The sequence below is a fragment of the Notothenia rossii genome (assembly GCF_949606895.1).
Source record: "Notothenia rossii genome assembly, chromosome: 2".
Taxonomy (NCBI): Eukaryota; Metazoa; Chordata; class Actinopteri; order Perciformes; family Nototheniidae; genus Notothenia; species Notothenia rossii.
In genome coordinates, this window is record NC_136904.1 from 40,672,329 (window position 1) to 40,688,160 (window position 15,832).

Genomic DNA, 15,832 nt, shown 5'->3' on the forward strand with positions numbered 1-15,832 from the left:
AACAGTTGGAACTGTGGCGAAAGCAAAGTAACTTAAAATGACGGCAGCACTGATGGAGGTTTTCTGTAACTGTTTAAGTGTGTTCACATATTCTTTTTCATTCACCAGCTTTTAAACACTGCCAGACTACATACTGTGTTCCTGTTAGTCTTTACTTCAAGTCTGTCTTCTTCCGCTGGACTTTTAAACTTGTTCCTTCTCTTGTGCTCATTTGTTCTTCTCTTTTTCTTTTCTCTACTGAGGACACTTAAGCCAAAATAAAACCAAAGTTTCCTGCGCTCCACAAACATAAAGCAAATTTTGCAAATTAACAAGTCAGCCACAGCTGATTAAACTGTCCAGACTAAGGATTGATATGACTGCACACCTACAGCAAGTCTGGTCTTTTTTGACTGTCCAAATTGACACAATCAAGTATTCCTCTAAGCCATGTAATAATGGAATGACTACATATACATAAAAGGTGTTTTCCTCTTACAAACTTAGTTACACAGATACTGTATTAGGACATACATCAGTTCACATTTCAATGTTATGCCAACTAAAACACTGAGTACTGCCTCTAGTTATAGAAGTTCAAATGTAAGACCAAATAAAAGAAAAACGAACTTGGTGATGTTTGAGGACACTCGTATATCTGAGAACAAATTGAAAGACCAAACAGAAGGCCACAAAATGGAAACCCTAACACAAGATGTTGAGTTAGCCAAGAAATAGTCAATCCATAGTCAACAGCTTCATCACCATACCCAATAATACATCCGACTGGATGTAATATTATTGAATATCTTAACACATGGTGAGCCCATTTTAAGAGTGGCAGTTATTAACGCAACTTTAAATACTAATGCAAATGAGTCATCAGTAATCCCTTAAATCCCATCAGTAAATCCTCAAGTATATACTAATGTTCTATCAATAACAGCTAACTTAGTGAGTGTTCTCCTTTTGCTTTTCTGCAGGTTTGATCCGCCTTCGCTCCAGCCCACCCCCCCACCTCCAGGGTGTTGAATATGTCCTCAATGTCACGGCAACCGATGACAACTCCTCAGGCGGACCTCAGGCGTTGTCGTCCACAGCCCAGGTCATAGTGGGAGTGGACGATGTGAACAACAACAAGCCAGTGTTTGAGAAGGTAAGACAGTAAACTGGCTCCATCACACCTGTTTTAGTCTTGCCCATTAGTCTGCTCTGCTGGTTGCCATGGTATTCATTGCTCTTCTTTCTGTTCTTCTTAATGGAATTGACTTCTCACTGTATCCTTTTCTTCCACGGTTCTTCCTATCTATACCCATGTACCTCCATCACTCCTCTGACTCTTTGTCTGTCGACATCGTCTATTCATTAGCCTCCTCTCTGGAGGAGCGATTACCCGACTTGACCCACGTCTCTGCTCTCTCGTTTCCCTCCCACATCATCTTGGTCTTTTAATTAAAGCTTTAAGGGATGTGGGAGGAATCCAGACCGACCCATTCTGGAAGCGTTACGTCTCTACCTTTTCTTCTAGCCATGTCTCAATTCTAAATGAGGTGACTTTTCTAACCCCCCTGAGGTATCGCAAGCCAACATTACGAGCTCGGCTTGCCGAGTAAATCCCGCGCACTCTCTCCTGGGGGTTAACGAGCGCCAAGTGTCTCCCTGCCAGCTTCACCTCATAGTGGGAAGAAAACTGAGGGACGGGAGATAAAATGAAAACCAAGAGAAAAGGGAAGAGAGGGAATCCTGGTCCGCACTGTTTCATGTGCTCTGTTTGCTCAATTGTGTCTCCCAGGAATCTCCTGCTGGTATCATATTTCAAGTCTGAGATTCATTATTTTTCTTCTGTGGGTTAGACGCTGATTGAAACGTACAAACAAACCACTGACTGCCCATCCCCATTCACCAGGCATTTCAAAGAGAGAATAAAAAACACAACATGTAACTAGGGACAAAAAACAAATCAACAAATGAAGAACAACAGATGAAAGAACACTGGAAAAACCCAGCTGATTATTTACGTGTTGTTTGTCAGAGATGGACTACGAAACTGAGAGTAGAAGGCAGTTCTGGAACAGGAAAGTAACACTTGGCTGTGTGTTAGTTTTCTAGTTAAGACATCCAACTAAAGTTGGTGATTCCTCTGTGGTTGGCAGCCAGTAGCAGGACTCTGAAGCAGAAAGTCCTTTTTATCTTGTTTTGATGCCAAATCGTATAGGGTACTGTAGCAGACCTGGAACAGAGTTGGATCAGTGAACCAAGACAGAAAGAGCAATACATAGCAAGGAAAGGAGGTGGAAATACAGGGAGGCAAGATCACTCTGATAAAGCCAGATCCTGCTTCACCTGGTGGCACAAATCACTATGACATTTATCAACCCCCTGTGATCAGTTCTTATATTGCTTAATTCATATACTTACATTTGTAGCAACACAAATACTCTTATTAGGCAAAATAAACACAACAACATGACCAAAAACAACCATCAATACAACCTGTTGGGGTGTGTGTGCTAAACTCACCACTTTTTGCGCAGTTAATTGTATCTGATCCCATTCATCCATCCGTCTGTTCATCTGTCTCTCTCTCTGTCCGTCCATCCATACATACATATATCCAAATATTCAATTCTGATTATCAATTTGAACATGTAGTTGTCTGTTCGTTTTGCTAAGGATGCTTTGATCAGGGGACCATGTGCAGTAATATCAATGTGCAGGAAAATGTCCAGTCTTTTTAATTGTGTGTAAACACTGGTTCTCCTCCACAGAAAAAAGGTGGATTGGTTTACCCCTGAGCAGTTCCTTGCCAAACAATTTTGCTCCTCACCCCAGCCAACCTTTGAAGCTATATCATTTCAACTGCTTGCATGTACAATTTAATTATTCAGGTCTTTCCCCAAAACCTTATGATTCCAGGTGACGGAAGGAACTTTGAACATCTAGTCACTAGTGTATCCAGAGCTCTCCTTTAAACTCAGCTCTATCTTTGGCACACCTGTTTGGGTTAAAGCCAGCATTGATGCAGACTGAGCCACACCAACATCAAACCCAAACAGACGTACCGTAGTGTTAGACCTCAAAGTGCTGACTCTCATCCCAAGTGCCACACAGCTGCAAACCCTCAAAGCTAAAGCATATCGTCTGCAAAAATCAGAGGTACAACTATAATCTCACCAAACCAGACACTCTCCTTAGCTGTTTCCAGAGATTCTGTCCAAGAAAATCACAGAATTAGGGACAATGAACAGCAATCGAGGCATCTTGTATTTGAACTTTTTGTGTGTTTGTTTATTGTCTAGTCTACACACGCTGGTTCTTTTCACATTGACAGAGCATATTTGATACATTGCACACCGTTTAAAAAAAGCCTATGATGACTCCAGGTGCAACAATTGAAGGATTGAAGAAATATCAAGCATTGCTTAGCGATTAGATCGAAGGATAGAAAAACATTTAAACAATGGGAAGACCAGGAAACGATGGAAGATAACAAAATAAAAATAAGTTTGACAGTGATTCATTGAATGTTAAAGCAAGACATCAACCAGCAGTGCTGAGGGATTGCTTTCCTTTCACAGAGTGTGGCAGATGAGCATCAATACTCTAGTGAGAGGAAAAGGAGAGAAAGAAGAGAGACCATGGAGAAAAAGGGAGGAAAGGGGGAGTGACTGAAACCCAGGAAGCGTTTAAAGGAGGATAATAAAGCTCCCTGTGTGTCTGACAAGTTCAGTGATTGACAAATTATTTGAGAACCCAAACACGGAGCAGCTACTTTGCTTTTTACCGACAACTGAATGAGTCTCTCTGATGACTCTGACAATTCATGTGATGTTGAATGGAGAGTAAGCATAGATTAAAAATAAAAAAATGTGGACTTTCTCGGAACAACTTTATTTTTTGCAATTTCAAACACACAAAGAAAATCGTATTCTTTATGATTTTCTTCCACGTTCAATAGAAAATTGGCTTCATTTTTTATTGCCGAATGACTTTACATTCACCTTTTGAGATGGAAACAAGACTGCCAGTGAGGAAATCTGTTTCCATGATATATTCTTTAAAGATTCAAAAGACTGACGATCTAAATGCTTTATGTGTCATATTTGTCACAATATCTACAGAGTTGTTTTGGAATGAAAGAAGTCCAAGGCGTATGAAGGAATAAAAAAAAGATATATAACATAAAAACACGATGTAAATCTAAATCCGGTATAGTAGAATAAATACTGCATTCGCAGAGCTCAGGAGTTCAACAGCCTGTAGGATGACAGGGGGTGTTTCTCAATATTGAGGATGGTTGCTTGGTAGCACATGTCTTCTGAGTCACTTGCTTCAGAAGCGAGGCAAGAATCCTTCCTAGACTCGTAAAACGAAGAATGGTGGAAAAGGCTAACAGTTGTGCGTTATATGCGAGGCCCTGCCTTTAATGGAGTGCGATTTCCGCCACAGATTTGGGGAAATTGGTCCGTGCGCAAAGCATTGTGGGAATTGTAAGATGTGCAGCCTCAAAATTTCTCGCTACGAAGTACGCCGGCCTCGGTAGAATTCCAAGTGCACTGGACATTGGAACAGGCCTTCGGCGGCACTCGATAACGTAGTATGCTTGAAATAGTGGCTCTGGAGCAGCTTTCCTCGACATTGAGAAACACCCAGTGTTTGTGTGTATGGTGGTTCCCACTTGTGCTTTGTGTGTGGGTTAAAGAGTGTATGAGCATTTCACAATGCTGACATGAGGTTATTACTGCATATTGTGGGTGGTAATGAAGGAAAATCATGCAGCATGTTTTTAGATCGACAAGGAGAAAATGTTTTCGGCATGTTTGTGCCATGGCGAGATTATGAAAAAGATTAGTGACCCAATTTCCCTACACAATATGGTGAACATTTCCTGGTTTAACTTACAAAATGTTTAGTAATTCAATTAAACTAAATGTGTCTCCAATGAAGCAACAGTTGTTCATCTACATGCATTGCAGGTGCATAATTCCTGTAAAATGTAATTGTTAGTGAACAATGTGTCGCTTTTATCCCTTTTGATCTTATACGTATGTGTGATATATATTTGCCTGTGAAACATCTGTTTACCAAAGCATTGTAAAAAATAATCTGTTGTTACCACATCTGCAATCGTGCATTCAAATATTCTGTTAAATCAAACATGGCACAATAACAAAAGGTTTTGTTTGGCTGACAAATATGTACCTACATCACATTTGCTTTAACAGTAGTCACTAAAAACCTGTTTTTATGGATTCCACTGCAGCTATTTCCCGTAGGCTGCTGAAGGCTTACTGTGAAGTGTTGTGTTCCATTTCAAATAAAAAATATGTGTTTTTCACAGAACTAAACAAAGCAGATGCTAAAAGTTCAGTAAATAAAATGTCATGTTTACCCAAGAACACTGAGCATATCATTGAGCAGCTATTGAGCCCTTTTGGCAAAAACCCTAACCGTAATTTCAATGGACACTGGGATAGACTTCAAGACCCCTGATCCCTTTACTAATATATATCTCACACAGGACAACAAGCTTTCTTTCTTCATCAACAAGTTCTTTCAAAATAAATAATATTCCACCTCCCACGTACTCTTGAATGCAGTTCTTATAGAATGGAGTATTGATCTATGTTTCTTTGTTCTCTCCTCAGTGTCAGCAGTACCGAGAGAGCACATCGGTCCTGGAGAACCAGCCGGCCGGGACGTTTGTCCTGCAGGTGCATGCAGTGGACGCTGACGAGGGCTCCAATGGCAGGGTCACATATGGCTTCATGCACAAAGACTCCACCGTACCTGCATTCAGTATACACCCAGACACAGGTACACACACACACAGACACATAAAAACACACCTACTCACTCTCTTATGCACATACAGAAGAGTGCACATACTTTTATCCGAGCAGGGATTCTTATGCAGTTTAGCTTTGGAATACAGTCGTGAACCTTACAAGAACATTCCTGGCATCATTTTTACTTTAGGTCAACAACTTTAATATGATTAGTGTTGTAATGTAACTAAGTACATTTTTCTCAAATACCATACTTAATAAATATTTTGACAAAATTCCTTACTTGAGTATTTTCATTGTATGCTAATTTATACTTTACTCACTATATCTCACAGGCACTATTGTGCTTTTGACTTGGTGATCACTCAAAGTTACTGCTCACTTTTTATATATGAAAAGACGCAACACGCTTATGTAATATGATGTCCTACTTTACTATTTGTCAATTCTGTGTTTTATAAAATCGCTAATATTGATGCCACATTGAAATACCAACTCTAAGATTAAAATTATTGTTCATGTGATAAAAACAGGATAATATTATTTAATAAAACATACTTTTGACACTATAAGTATATTTGGCTGATAATGCTTCTGTACTTTATGTTGCTGAAATGGCTCATTGTACAGAATGAGAAGTTTACATTTTCGTACTTTGAGTACATTTGGATGCTAATATTTTCTGCGAATTCAGGACATTTAATTGTAATGGAGTATTTTAAGACCATTGTATCTGTTACTTAAGTATAGGAACTGAGTATTTTCTTTCTTTATCCAACTCTGAACTAAATTAAATATACTCAGTGGAAAACAAATAGTATGATGGCAAGTGGTTTTACGGAGCCCCTAAAGGTTCATGAAAAAAAAAAGGTATCTTGTGCGCACGAGATGCTTACTCGTTTGCACGAGAAAGTTACCGGTGCACCAAGTAGGAAGTGCACACACAAGATACAACCGTTTTATCGCAGACTGTTATGTTTATGTGGGGAAATGTCAGTGCATACATTATTTGAGATATATTTCAAACTCGGACTTCATTTTACGGACATTTCGGCCAGGGGTGTAGAGCTATTTGTTTAAGCACCGGATTGGCAAAACAGGAGAGTCTGTAAACCAGTCTGCCTTGATCTATGAATTAATATCCGTGACTCTCACAGTATCTACTATCTGCGTGCGAGAGCTGTCTTTTACGCTGCGCCTTCGCTGCGTTTACCTTTATTAGAACGGCTGAATAGAGATCGAGGCTGCTACGTTTTAACCACACACACACACATGCACACACACACACACGCACACACCTCTACAAACATCGAACTGCCCGATTATTCCCCCTATTACTCGTTTTATGAAGGACATGTCCGGTCACCAGGGCGCATGATGTGTGTGTGTGTGTGTTTGTGCTCAGCTCCATTCTGTGTGTGTGTGTCGGTGTATGTGTGTGTCCAACACAAGCATTTGTTTTCAAATTACCATGAACAGTAATTTACACACATCTGGCTAACTCCATAGGTACAGTATATGTTAATCCCAAGTGAAAGAAGAAGAACACACACACACACATACACACACACACACACACGCCCTGGCGACCAGACATCTTCTTCATATAACTAATAATATGGCATAATAATCGGGCAGTTCGATGTGTCTAACCATAAGAAAGTATCTCGTGCGCACAAGATACTTTTTTCATTACCGTTTAGGGGCTCTGTATGGTTTAGTACAGGTTCTCAGAGTAAAAGTTTGAATAATCAATTTATCACCTAAGATGTATCAATTTCAGTACCATCCCCTTTTATAGAAAAATGCGTCTTTTGTATTTTTACAATGGCCATGAGAGATACCTGTCAGTGGTTTGCCTGCAGATCATAAAGCTGGATATCTAAATCATCATATATATATATTAATCCTGTAAAATTATGTCCCTGCTGTTGGTATATGAAATCAACCTCCTTCACCCTTTAATATTAACTGAAAATTATATAATACTCTTGGATGACTTTCAAATGTTGGTAGGAAAAACAAACCCAAGGCCAAACACTGCAGCAGAGAACCTGTGCAGGAGCAGGGTTACTTTCCCATGTTGTGTTTGCAAGTGCACATCCAGTAAAGTTCCATGATAAAGTCAAAGATTAGGATGTATTGCCAAAACCCCAAAAACAAGAATAGTAGCTGCCAAACAACATACTTTGTATTCCAGAAGCAACATAATGTTATACATGTCTAAAATCATTTATTTCTTTGGATTTGATAATTGCCTTGAACAACTGTAATTCCCCTTCCTGTTCTGCTCATCTGCTCTACCGTCTTTCAAGTTAAGCTTCAAGGCAAACATAAAACAAAATCATTTCGGTGTAGAATTGAAAATGCTCAGGGGATATGAGACCAAGCGGTGTTTGGTATGATTTAGCGTACTGATCAACCTCATTATCCTTTTGTCTGCAGGAGTAATTGTGACAGCCAGGAAGTTTGATCGCGAACGCCAACGGGAATACGCGGTGACAGTAACTGCCACCGACCGGGCCGCTGACCCCTTGATTGGCATTTGTCAGCTCAACATCCTCATCCTGGACCAGAACGACAACAGTCCAAAGTTTGAGAACATCCGTTATGAGTGTAAGTAGACATTTGTATAGATTAAGCCTGAGGAATGTAGTCTAAAAGAGCTTAGGCCACAGAAGCTTGCAGTAAGACAACACAAGAAGTGGATGAAAAAAAACATCCACAACCAAAACTGATTCTGATATTACTGAAGATAATGTCTGAACCTAACAATAGTCATGTTTGTTTAAGGTAACTAAGTTCCATTTGGTGCAAACATTAGTCTTTAAACCCAGGAAACTAGTTAGCATCTTAGCACTTCCAGTTCCCAGGTTTTAAGGTCTGTTGTTCAAATAAGCTTGAGAGATTTTCATATGTTGTTCGACGACAACAAATATGTCAGTAAATACTGCACTGGTGAATTCCCAAAGCTTCTACGTGACATAAATACAACGTTTGCTTACAAGTAACTTAATGAGACTGCTAAAAGTCATCACACCAAGCCTTAGCTGCATTTAGCTTAGCGGTGGTGACACAACAGTTTATGTACAGTAGTTGTTTTTGTTTTTTTATTAGCTTTCTGCTTTTGGCAATTGTATGTATGCTTCAAGAATCATAAAGTGGTGTTAGTATGTGGAGATAATCCTGCTGAACATAACTAAATATCCGTGTGTTTGCCAAAGATCTTATTCAGTAATATCCAGTACTTGAATTGGAATAAAAAAGGTGCCAGTACTCTAAATCAGCAACAAGTATTTTGCACAAAGTCATAGTATATCCTATAATGCTGGTGGGTTTGTCTCTTTACTGTATATTTTAGAAAGGCTCACTGTACTTAAACAAAATGACTCAGGGTGCATCTGAGATTAGAGGGGGTGCAGTGGTAAAGGGCTATTTTTATAAGTGGGGAGTGGACCTGACACCCTCTAGTCTAGGGGGGTCCGGGGGCATGCTCCCCCGGGAACATTTTTTTAAAAATATTGAAGTTAGATGCATCAATCTGGTGCAATTTGAGAGCAAAATGAAGAGATATATGGATACCTCTCAACATCCATAATGAAACAACTGTAAACAGATTTACTTTTTCTTTATGGATATAAAAGAAAGTAAAGCTTGACTCCTACTGGCTGGTTAAATGACTCCTCGTCCCTGAGGCCACTACCAGTTTTTTGTGCCATTTTGCTGTATTTATTTGTCAATAGCATTGCTGCACAAAGTGATAGCCCTCTAGTTTAAATCTACTACCCAAAAAGAAACATATGGAGATGGGTTACTATTTAAAAAAAATTGCAAATCTATTTGGGAACAGTGGGGCCGGGCCTCAAATCCTATAGGGGGGTCCGGGGGCATGCTCCCCCGGTAAGATTTTTTTTAAAATGTTGGACTTAAATGCATCAATCTGGTGCATTTTGAGGGGGAAATAAAGAGACTACACCCATATGAAACAAAAATGTATACATTTAAATAATCATAAAATCATAAGTACATGGCCATAACCAATAACATACAATATCCAATATGAAAAAACATTGAAACTTGTTTATTTATTTGTTTTTGGTTCATTTATAGTTGTGAGTGTGTCTGGGCTCCTGAATCGGCCTCTCCTGTCTCCCTCCTCTCCCCCCTGCTCCTCTTTGAGGCAACAGCAAAGACTAGTTTTAGCTCTCAACAAGTTTATCTTACCTTTTTCCACCTAGTTAACATTTTGTTTGTATTATTCATGCATATTTTACTAATCACTACCCCCTCAAATGGAAATATGTGTTTACATAAATGGTGACCGAACCGTTTGAGACCCACTGAGATAACTTAAACTAAGTTAACTATCTAAAGACTCAGAGAGTAATTTACCTCACCAGAGCTGTAGTTATCAGCCTCTCAGTCTGACAGCAAAGGACTCTCCCTCCACCTTGTTGTTGAAAAAGCTCCTTATATCCGTTAGCGCAGCTAGCTAGCACCAGATGCTAACAACAATACACGTAACCGGTGCGCGCGCTTTCTCGCTCGCTCGCGCCACACATACACCAACACACACCCTCCCGAGCTTGAATGACACACAGAGACCAATCGAGGGCATTAGTATGATCTGTATGAAAGTGGCAATGTCGGCAGGCCACGTCATGTAGACAGCCAGTCACCCTCTGTGAGGCAGAGTCAGACCCACATTTGCGCTGCGTTGCGTTTACAATATATACGTATATTGCCGGCGGCTGAGTACCGGCATTTTACTGAGTACCGGCACTTTGCCGGTACTCAGTAAGAAGTGCCGGTACCACATGGGTAAAAATCAGAAGTGCCGGTACTGCGTACCGGTGAGTACCGGCCCAATTCAAGTTGGTAATATCCTGAAATCCAATGGAACAATCCCCTGGCTTTTTTTCGATGGAGCCCTTGCGATGCGGACTTCCAGTATGGCCTACAAAAATACATCACCACTGTATTTACTGTGTTTTGCAGTTTTTCTTTGCTGTCAAATTGATGAATATGTTTCTCAACAAGGTTGTGTTTTCTTTGTGTACAGTGTTTTTTTCTGAATGTCAAACAAAGTTTTCTTCATTTACTTATATTTTCTGAAGTTACTGACGAATACAGCACTCCGAGAAACACTAAGGTTTAAAGCAAACTTCCTCTTCTCCTCCAATAGACTTCCTCCGTGAGGATACAATGATTGGGACTAGCTTCCTGCGGGTGGCGGCTCATGACGATGACTTCGGCACCAACGCAGCCATCACGTACTCTATGTCCAGTGAACAGCCGGAGTACCTCGGGGTCAACCCCCTGACGGGCTGGGTGTATGTCAACCAGCCCATTTCTCAGGTAAAAAAATATATTGCCAAACCCTTTTTAGAACAGCTTTCCATTTTTATAAAGGGGTTTCTTCTTTTTTGCCAGTGTTGCAGACTGGGATGGGAATTTCAAAGCAAATTAATATTCGAATATTCGACCCCCAAAAAAAAAGGTTAACCGAAATGTACATATCCTATAAAAAAAATAATAATTGGGAACAATTTTGAAAAATAAATAAATACATGTTCAAATGAGTATAGAAACCAAGTTGAATCGGTCAAATGTATTGAACTGGTGATCACAGTTTGAACAGTTGACAGCTATAGGCCTACAGCTTTCATGCTTAAAACATAACTTGGTTTTTAAATTAAAGAGAGATCATTCACGAATAACATAACGGGTTAGGGTAACGTAACCCTATCAAAACAGAGATAAACAACCTGTAACAGGGCCTATGCACAGAATGCAGCTATTCAATACTCATTCTTGTTTAAGAATATGAGCATGTCTACATGCTCAGTGGAGAGGCGGGTGCAGAGGCGATTCACAAGAGATGAGGTTTGAGTCTGCATGATCTGCGTGTAGGGAGGGGCAGCAGCCATATCATTAGCTAGAACTAGCTAGATCTGATGGATTTGGACATAAACGCGAGTGAAGTATAACCGGACGCGAGAGAGAGATCTGCACCTGCAGCTCTGCCCGCTGTGAGGGACCGGTGAGCGGAGCAAAACACACCTTTAGACCTACCACATTTAGCTATGGCGCTGTCGTATACATTGAATTATTCCATTTGATAATATGTAATCCACTTAGGCACCCCTCAACAAAAAAAAGAAAACTCTTAATCATTCCCATCCCTATTGCAGACATGGCAACTGCACGTGTAATCCTTAATCTCTTTGGGTTTTTATTTTCACAAAGATCCTTGGATGCCCAAGGTTAATCACGCGTATTAATCCACTCCAATAGCACAAAAGCACTTCAAGGAAAATGTTGTAAATTTGATGAAAGTCTAGCTATGACCTTCAGATTGAAACGACAACAATATGCTACTTCTTCTAGTTCATAGCTGGGAAAACAAGCATACAAGCATTTTATTGAGAAGGGGTTGGAATCCACTGGCCAGTAGCTGGAAGCCTGCATACTTGCCTGAACATGTTTAATGTCCTCACTTTTTTTTCACTTTCTTTGGCACTAGGAGAGATAACATTGGCGATATTTTCCTCATCTCACTCCCTCTATCCCCTTGCTTCACTTCTAGCCAGAAAAACAATCTTGGGGGAACATGAACAAGCAATAGAGGAAATTGCTACATATAGTGTGCAAAACAAGTCAATGATTAAACCCACCACGTTCATGTGCCAAAAGGAACTTATGTCTGTAATCCACTTCACCTTGCATCGTACACCAACACATGGCACGAGGCCAGTGTGCAAAAACATGTCCATGTTTGAAGATGCAAAACTTTTCCACTGATGAGTACATCTGCATAAAGTCATATACACAAGCAGGCACTGTCTACATGTTTATTTCAGCCTTTGCCAATGGGAGAATATGAGTTGTGTCAATTGCTCAGAGTAAATATTGGATTTTGAAAAAACTGCAGAGCAACACAACTTTTGAAAAAAAGATACCAGGTCAGAGTGTATGAAAAACTTGATGAAAACAGTTATTTCACTTATTAATGTGAAACTCATTTAAAAGGTCAGAATGTGTGAAGAAGCCTATATGGTAGAACTTTCTATGAGGAACACATCGATACTGCATTCAGAGAAACTTTCATTGTCAATAATAAGCCATTTGTAACTATTCATGATTACACTCGTAAACCACATAATGCCTTACGATTGAAAAGCCTGTCTGGACCCATGGAGCATGTGCACTTGAGTTTTCCATAAGCCCCCACAACTTTGATACCCTAATGATTAAAATGAGGGCTATAAATATGTTCGTACTGGGTAGTTTATTTAGTTTTTTAAAAGTATGCGCTGTTTAGAGATGTTTCTTTCCCAATATAAGTCAATGGGAAATTGTATTTTTGGCCCAAATGGCGTCAGGGACTAAATTGTAAGTGTAATACCCCCGCTTGGCCACTTCACAATTTTGCGTCAGTTGCCTGCGCTCTTCCTGGGGGCATGGGGTACATGCCAAGTCTCTTATTTGTCATTTCCTCGCTCCTCGATCGAACTGGAAGTTGTTCTGGTGCGCCATCCAAGGCGAGGAGCGATAACGGAACTGTGTGCCTTTTATTAGTAGTAGATCAACGAACATGTCTGCAAACACAAAATCCTTCAAAACTCTCTTCAGCGACTGACAGTCGATCCAGATGCATCAGCTGTTGCTGTCATCACAAACGGAAGTGTGTGTGCCACGGCCTGTGGTGGTTTCCAGGCCGTTGGCATCTGGGGAGCCAGATGAGAGCGGTTTGCAGTTTCAAGTGTGTTTCCAGTTTGTGCTGTTACGCGTGCACAGAGCCCTAGGATGTCTGCTGGCCCGCCTGTTTCGGAGAGTAGAAAAAGTGGTGTTGAACAGGTGGTCTCACTGCCTGATCTCCCTTCGTCTGTGTCAAAGGAGGAGGAAGACGAGGAGACTCTCCCTCACTCAGAGATCCTGGATATATTCGAGGAGGGTCTTGCTCAATTTGTTCAGGACCCTTTACTCTGTGATCTGCCAATTCAGGTACATTTGGAGGAGGTTCATTCCCAGATTGTGTTGGAGTATGGCCGAGCCATGACTGTCAGGGTTTTAAAGGCACATTGAGAGATTGTGCCCATAGTTGTGGTGCAAAATGCAACCGTCTTGGATCTGAAGAAGGCCAGTGATGACAAGATGAGGCTTAAGGACTATGGGATCAGAAACATGGACGAAGTGACGTTCATGAAAAGACACATGAAAAAAGTCCTTACTGGACACACACCTGATGGTCAATATACACAGGAGGATGTTGGTTTGTCGTTGATCCCTTTGAGGCCCCGTCTTAAGGGGGGTGCTGTGATGCCCCTGTGGGTTCATCTGGAGAGGGTGTGGCTGTGCTGCATCCAGCCTCCTTGATTGCCTTGATTGAAGTAACTCAGGGCACCTGGGTCTGGTGCCCTGAGTTATTTAAAGCCTCTGCCCCTCTCTGTCTCCCTCTCTGCTTGTCCCTGCAGGCACCCCGGTGTTGTTGAGTATGATATGAGTTTCTTCAGTTGCTCCACTTTGTGCACTTCAACAATCTCACACACATACATGTCCATACAATCCTCACCCTGCATTTACACTACTGATACCACTGACATCCAAACCTCATACTTTACTTGTTTTGCAGTTAATTAATTTGGTTGATTTGAATTTTTTGCTTAAATAAACATATTTTGTTAAACGTGGATATGGTGTGTCTCCTCTTTGTTGTGGCCTTTTGAGCCAGGTCATAACAAGTGTGTAAAACAAGTCAATGATTAAACCCCACAAAGTAACAACCCACCACGTTCATGTGCCAAAAGGAAGTTATGTCTGTAATCCACTTCACCTTGCATTGTACACCAACACATGGCACGAGGCCAGTGCGCAGAGAGTGATCCGCAAAAACATGTCCATGTTTGAAGATACAAAACTTTTCCACTGATGAGTACATCTGCATAAAGTAATATACACAAGCAGGCACTGTCTACATGTTTATTTCAGCCTTTGCCAATGTGAGAATATGAGTTGTGATAATTGCTCAGAGTAAATATTGGATTTTGAAAAAACTGCAGAGCAACACAACTTTTGAAAACAGATACCAGGTCAGAGTGTATGAAAAACTTGATGAAAATCAGTTATTTCACTTATTAATGTGAAACTCATTTAAAAGGTCAGAATGTGTGAAGAGGCCTATATGGTAGAACTTTCTATGAGGACCACATCGATACTGCATTCAGAGAAACTTTCATAGTCAATAATAAGCCATTTGTAACTATTCATGATTACACTCGTAAACCACATAATGCCTCATGATTGAAAAGCCTGTCTGGAACCATGGAGCATGTGCACTTGAGTTTTCCATAAGCTCCCACAACTTTGATACCCTAATGATTAAAATGAGGGCTATAAATGTGTTCGTACTGGGTAGTTTATTTAGTTTTTAAAAAGTATGCGCTGTTTAGAGACGTTTCTTTCCCTATATAAGTCAATGGGAAATTGTATTTTTGGCCCAAATGGCGTCAGGGACAACACACTCTCACTCCGTAATCGTCCAGGAGCGACGTTTGGTCAGGGTCCCGTGGCGTACAGTCGTGACGCTCCTAGGCTCCTTCAGCTTCATAAAGGGACGCAAATAGCTTTCAAATGATTGCAATGTATTCCCATCTGCGGCGGGATTTGACGCTCATGGAAGCACGGCATTCGTTTGTGTCGGCTGCCCTTAAAGGCAATGTGAGCGTCCATTCCCATTGGATAACGGAGAATTTTACACCCGGAAGTAAGTATTCCCCTTACTGTCGATTGATTTTACAGTGATATCTGCACTTCTCATTGACTAAAACACACCAGATTATCCTCGTTAATTACACAACATTGATTGGTTTAAATTGTGTGCAATGCTTTTGTATTTTTGCCCTTCGATTCGGAGAAACAAATATTTTTTCGGAGTAAAGGATGGCAGAAGACACTACACTACCCAGAATCCCCAGCTATCGTTTAGGACTACACCATGTGCTCTGTTTGACAAACCCCGTGATTAGTACTCAAGCTCTGTGATTGCTTGACCTCCAACTGTA

General features: G+C 40.6%; 1 protein-coding gene across 1 annotated transcript in view; it reads left to right on the forward strand.

Moving 5' to 3' along the window:
* The window catches only part of LOC307030058 (neural-cadherin-like), a 597,902-nt gene that overhangs the window by 302,072 nt on the left and 279,998 nt on the right, over window positions 1–15,832 (forward strand). The window contains 4 exon segments of the mRNA XM_079666281.1: window positions 963–1,135; window positions 5,628–5,796; window positions 8,214–8,384; window positions 10,954–11,126. Of these exon segments, the coding sequence (XP_079522407.1) occupies window positions 963–1,135; window positions 5,628–5,796; window positions 8,214–8,384; window positions 10,954–11,126 (686 nt within the window).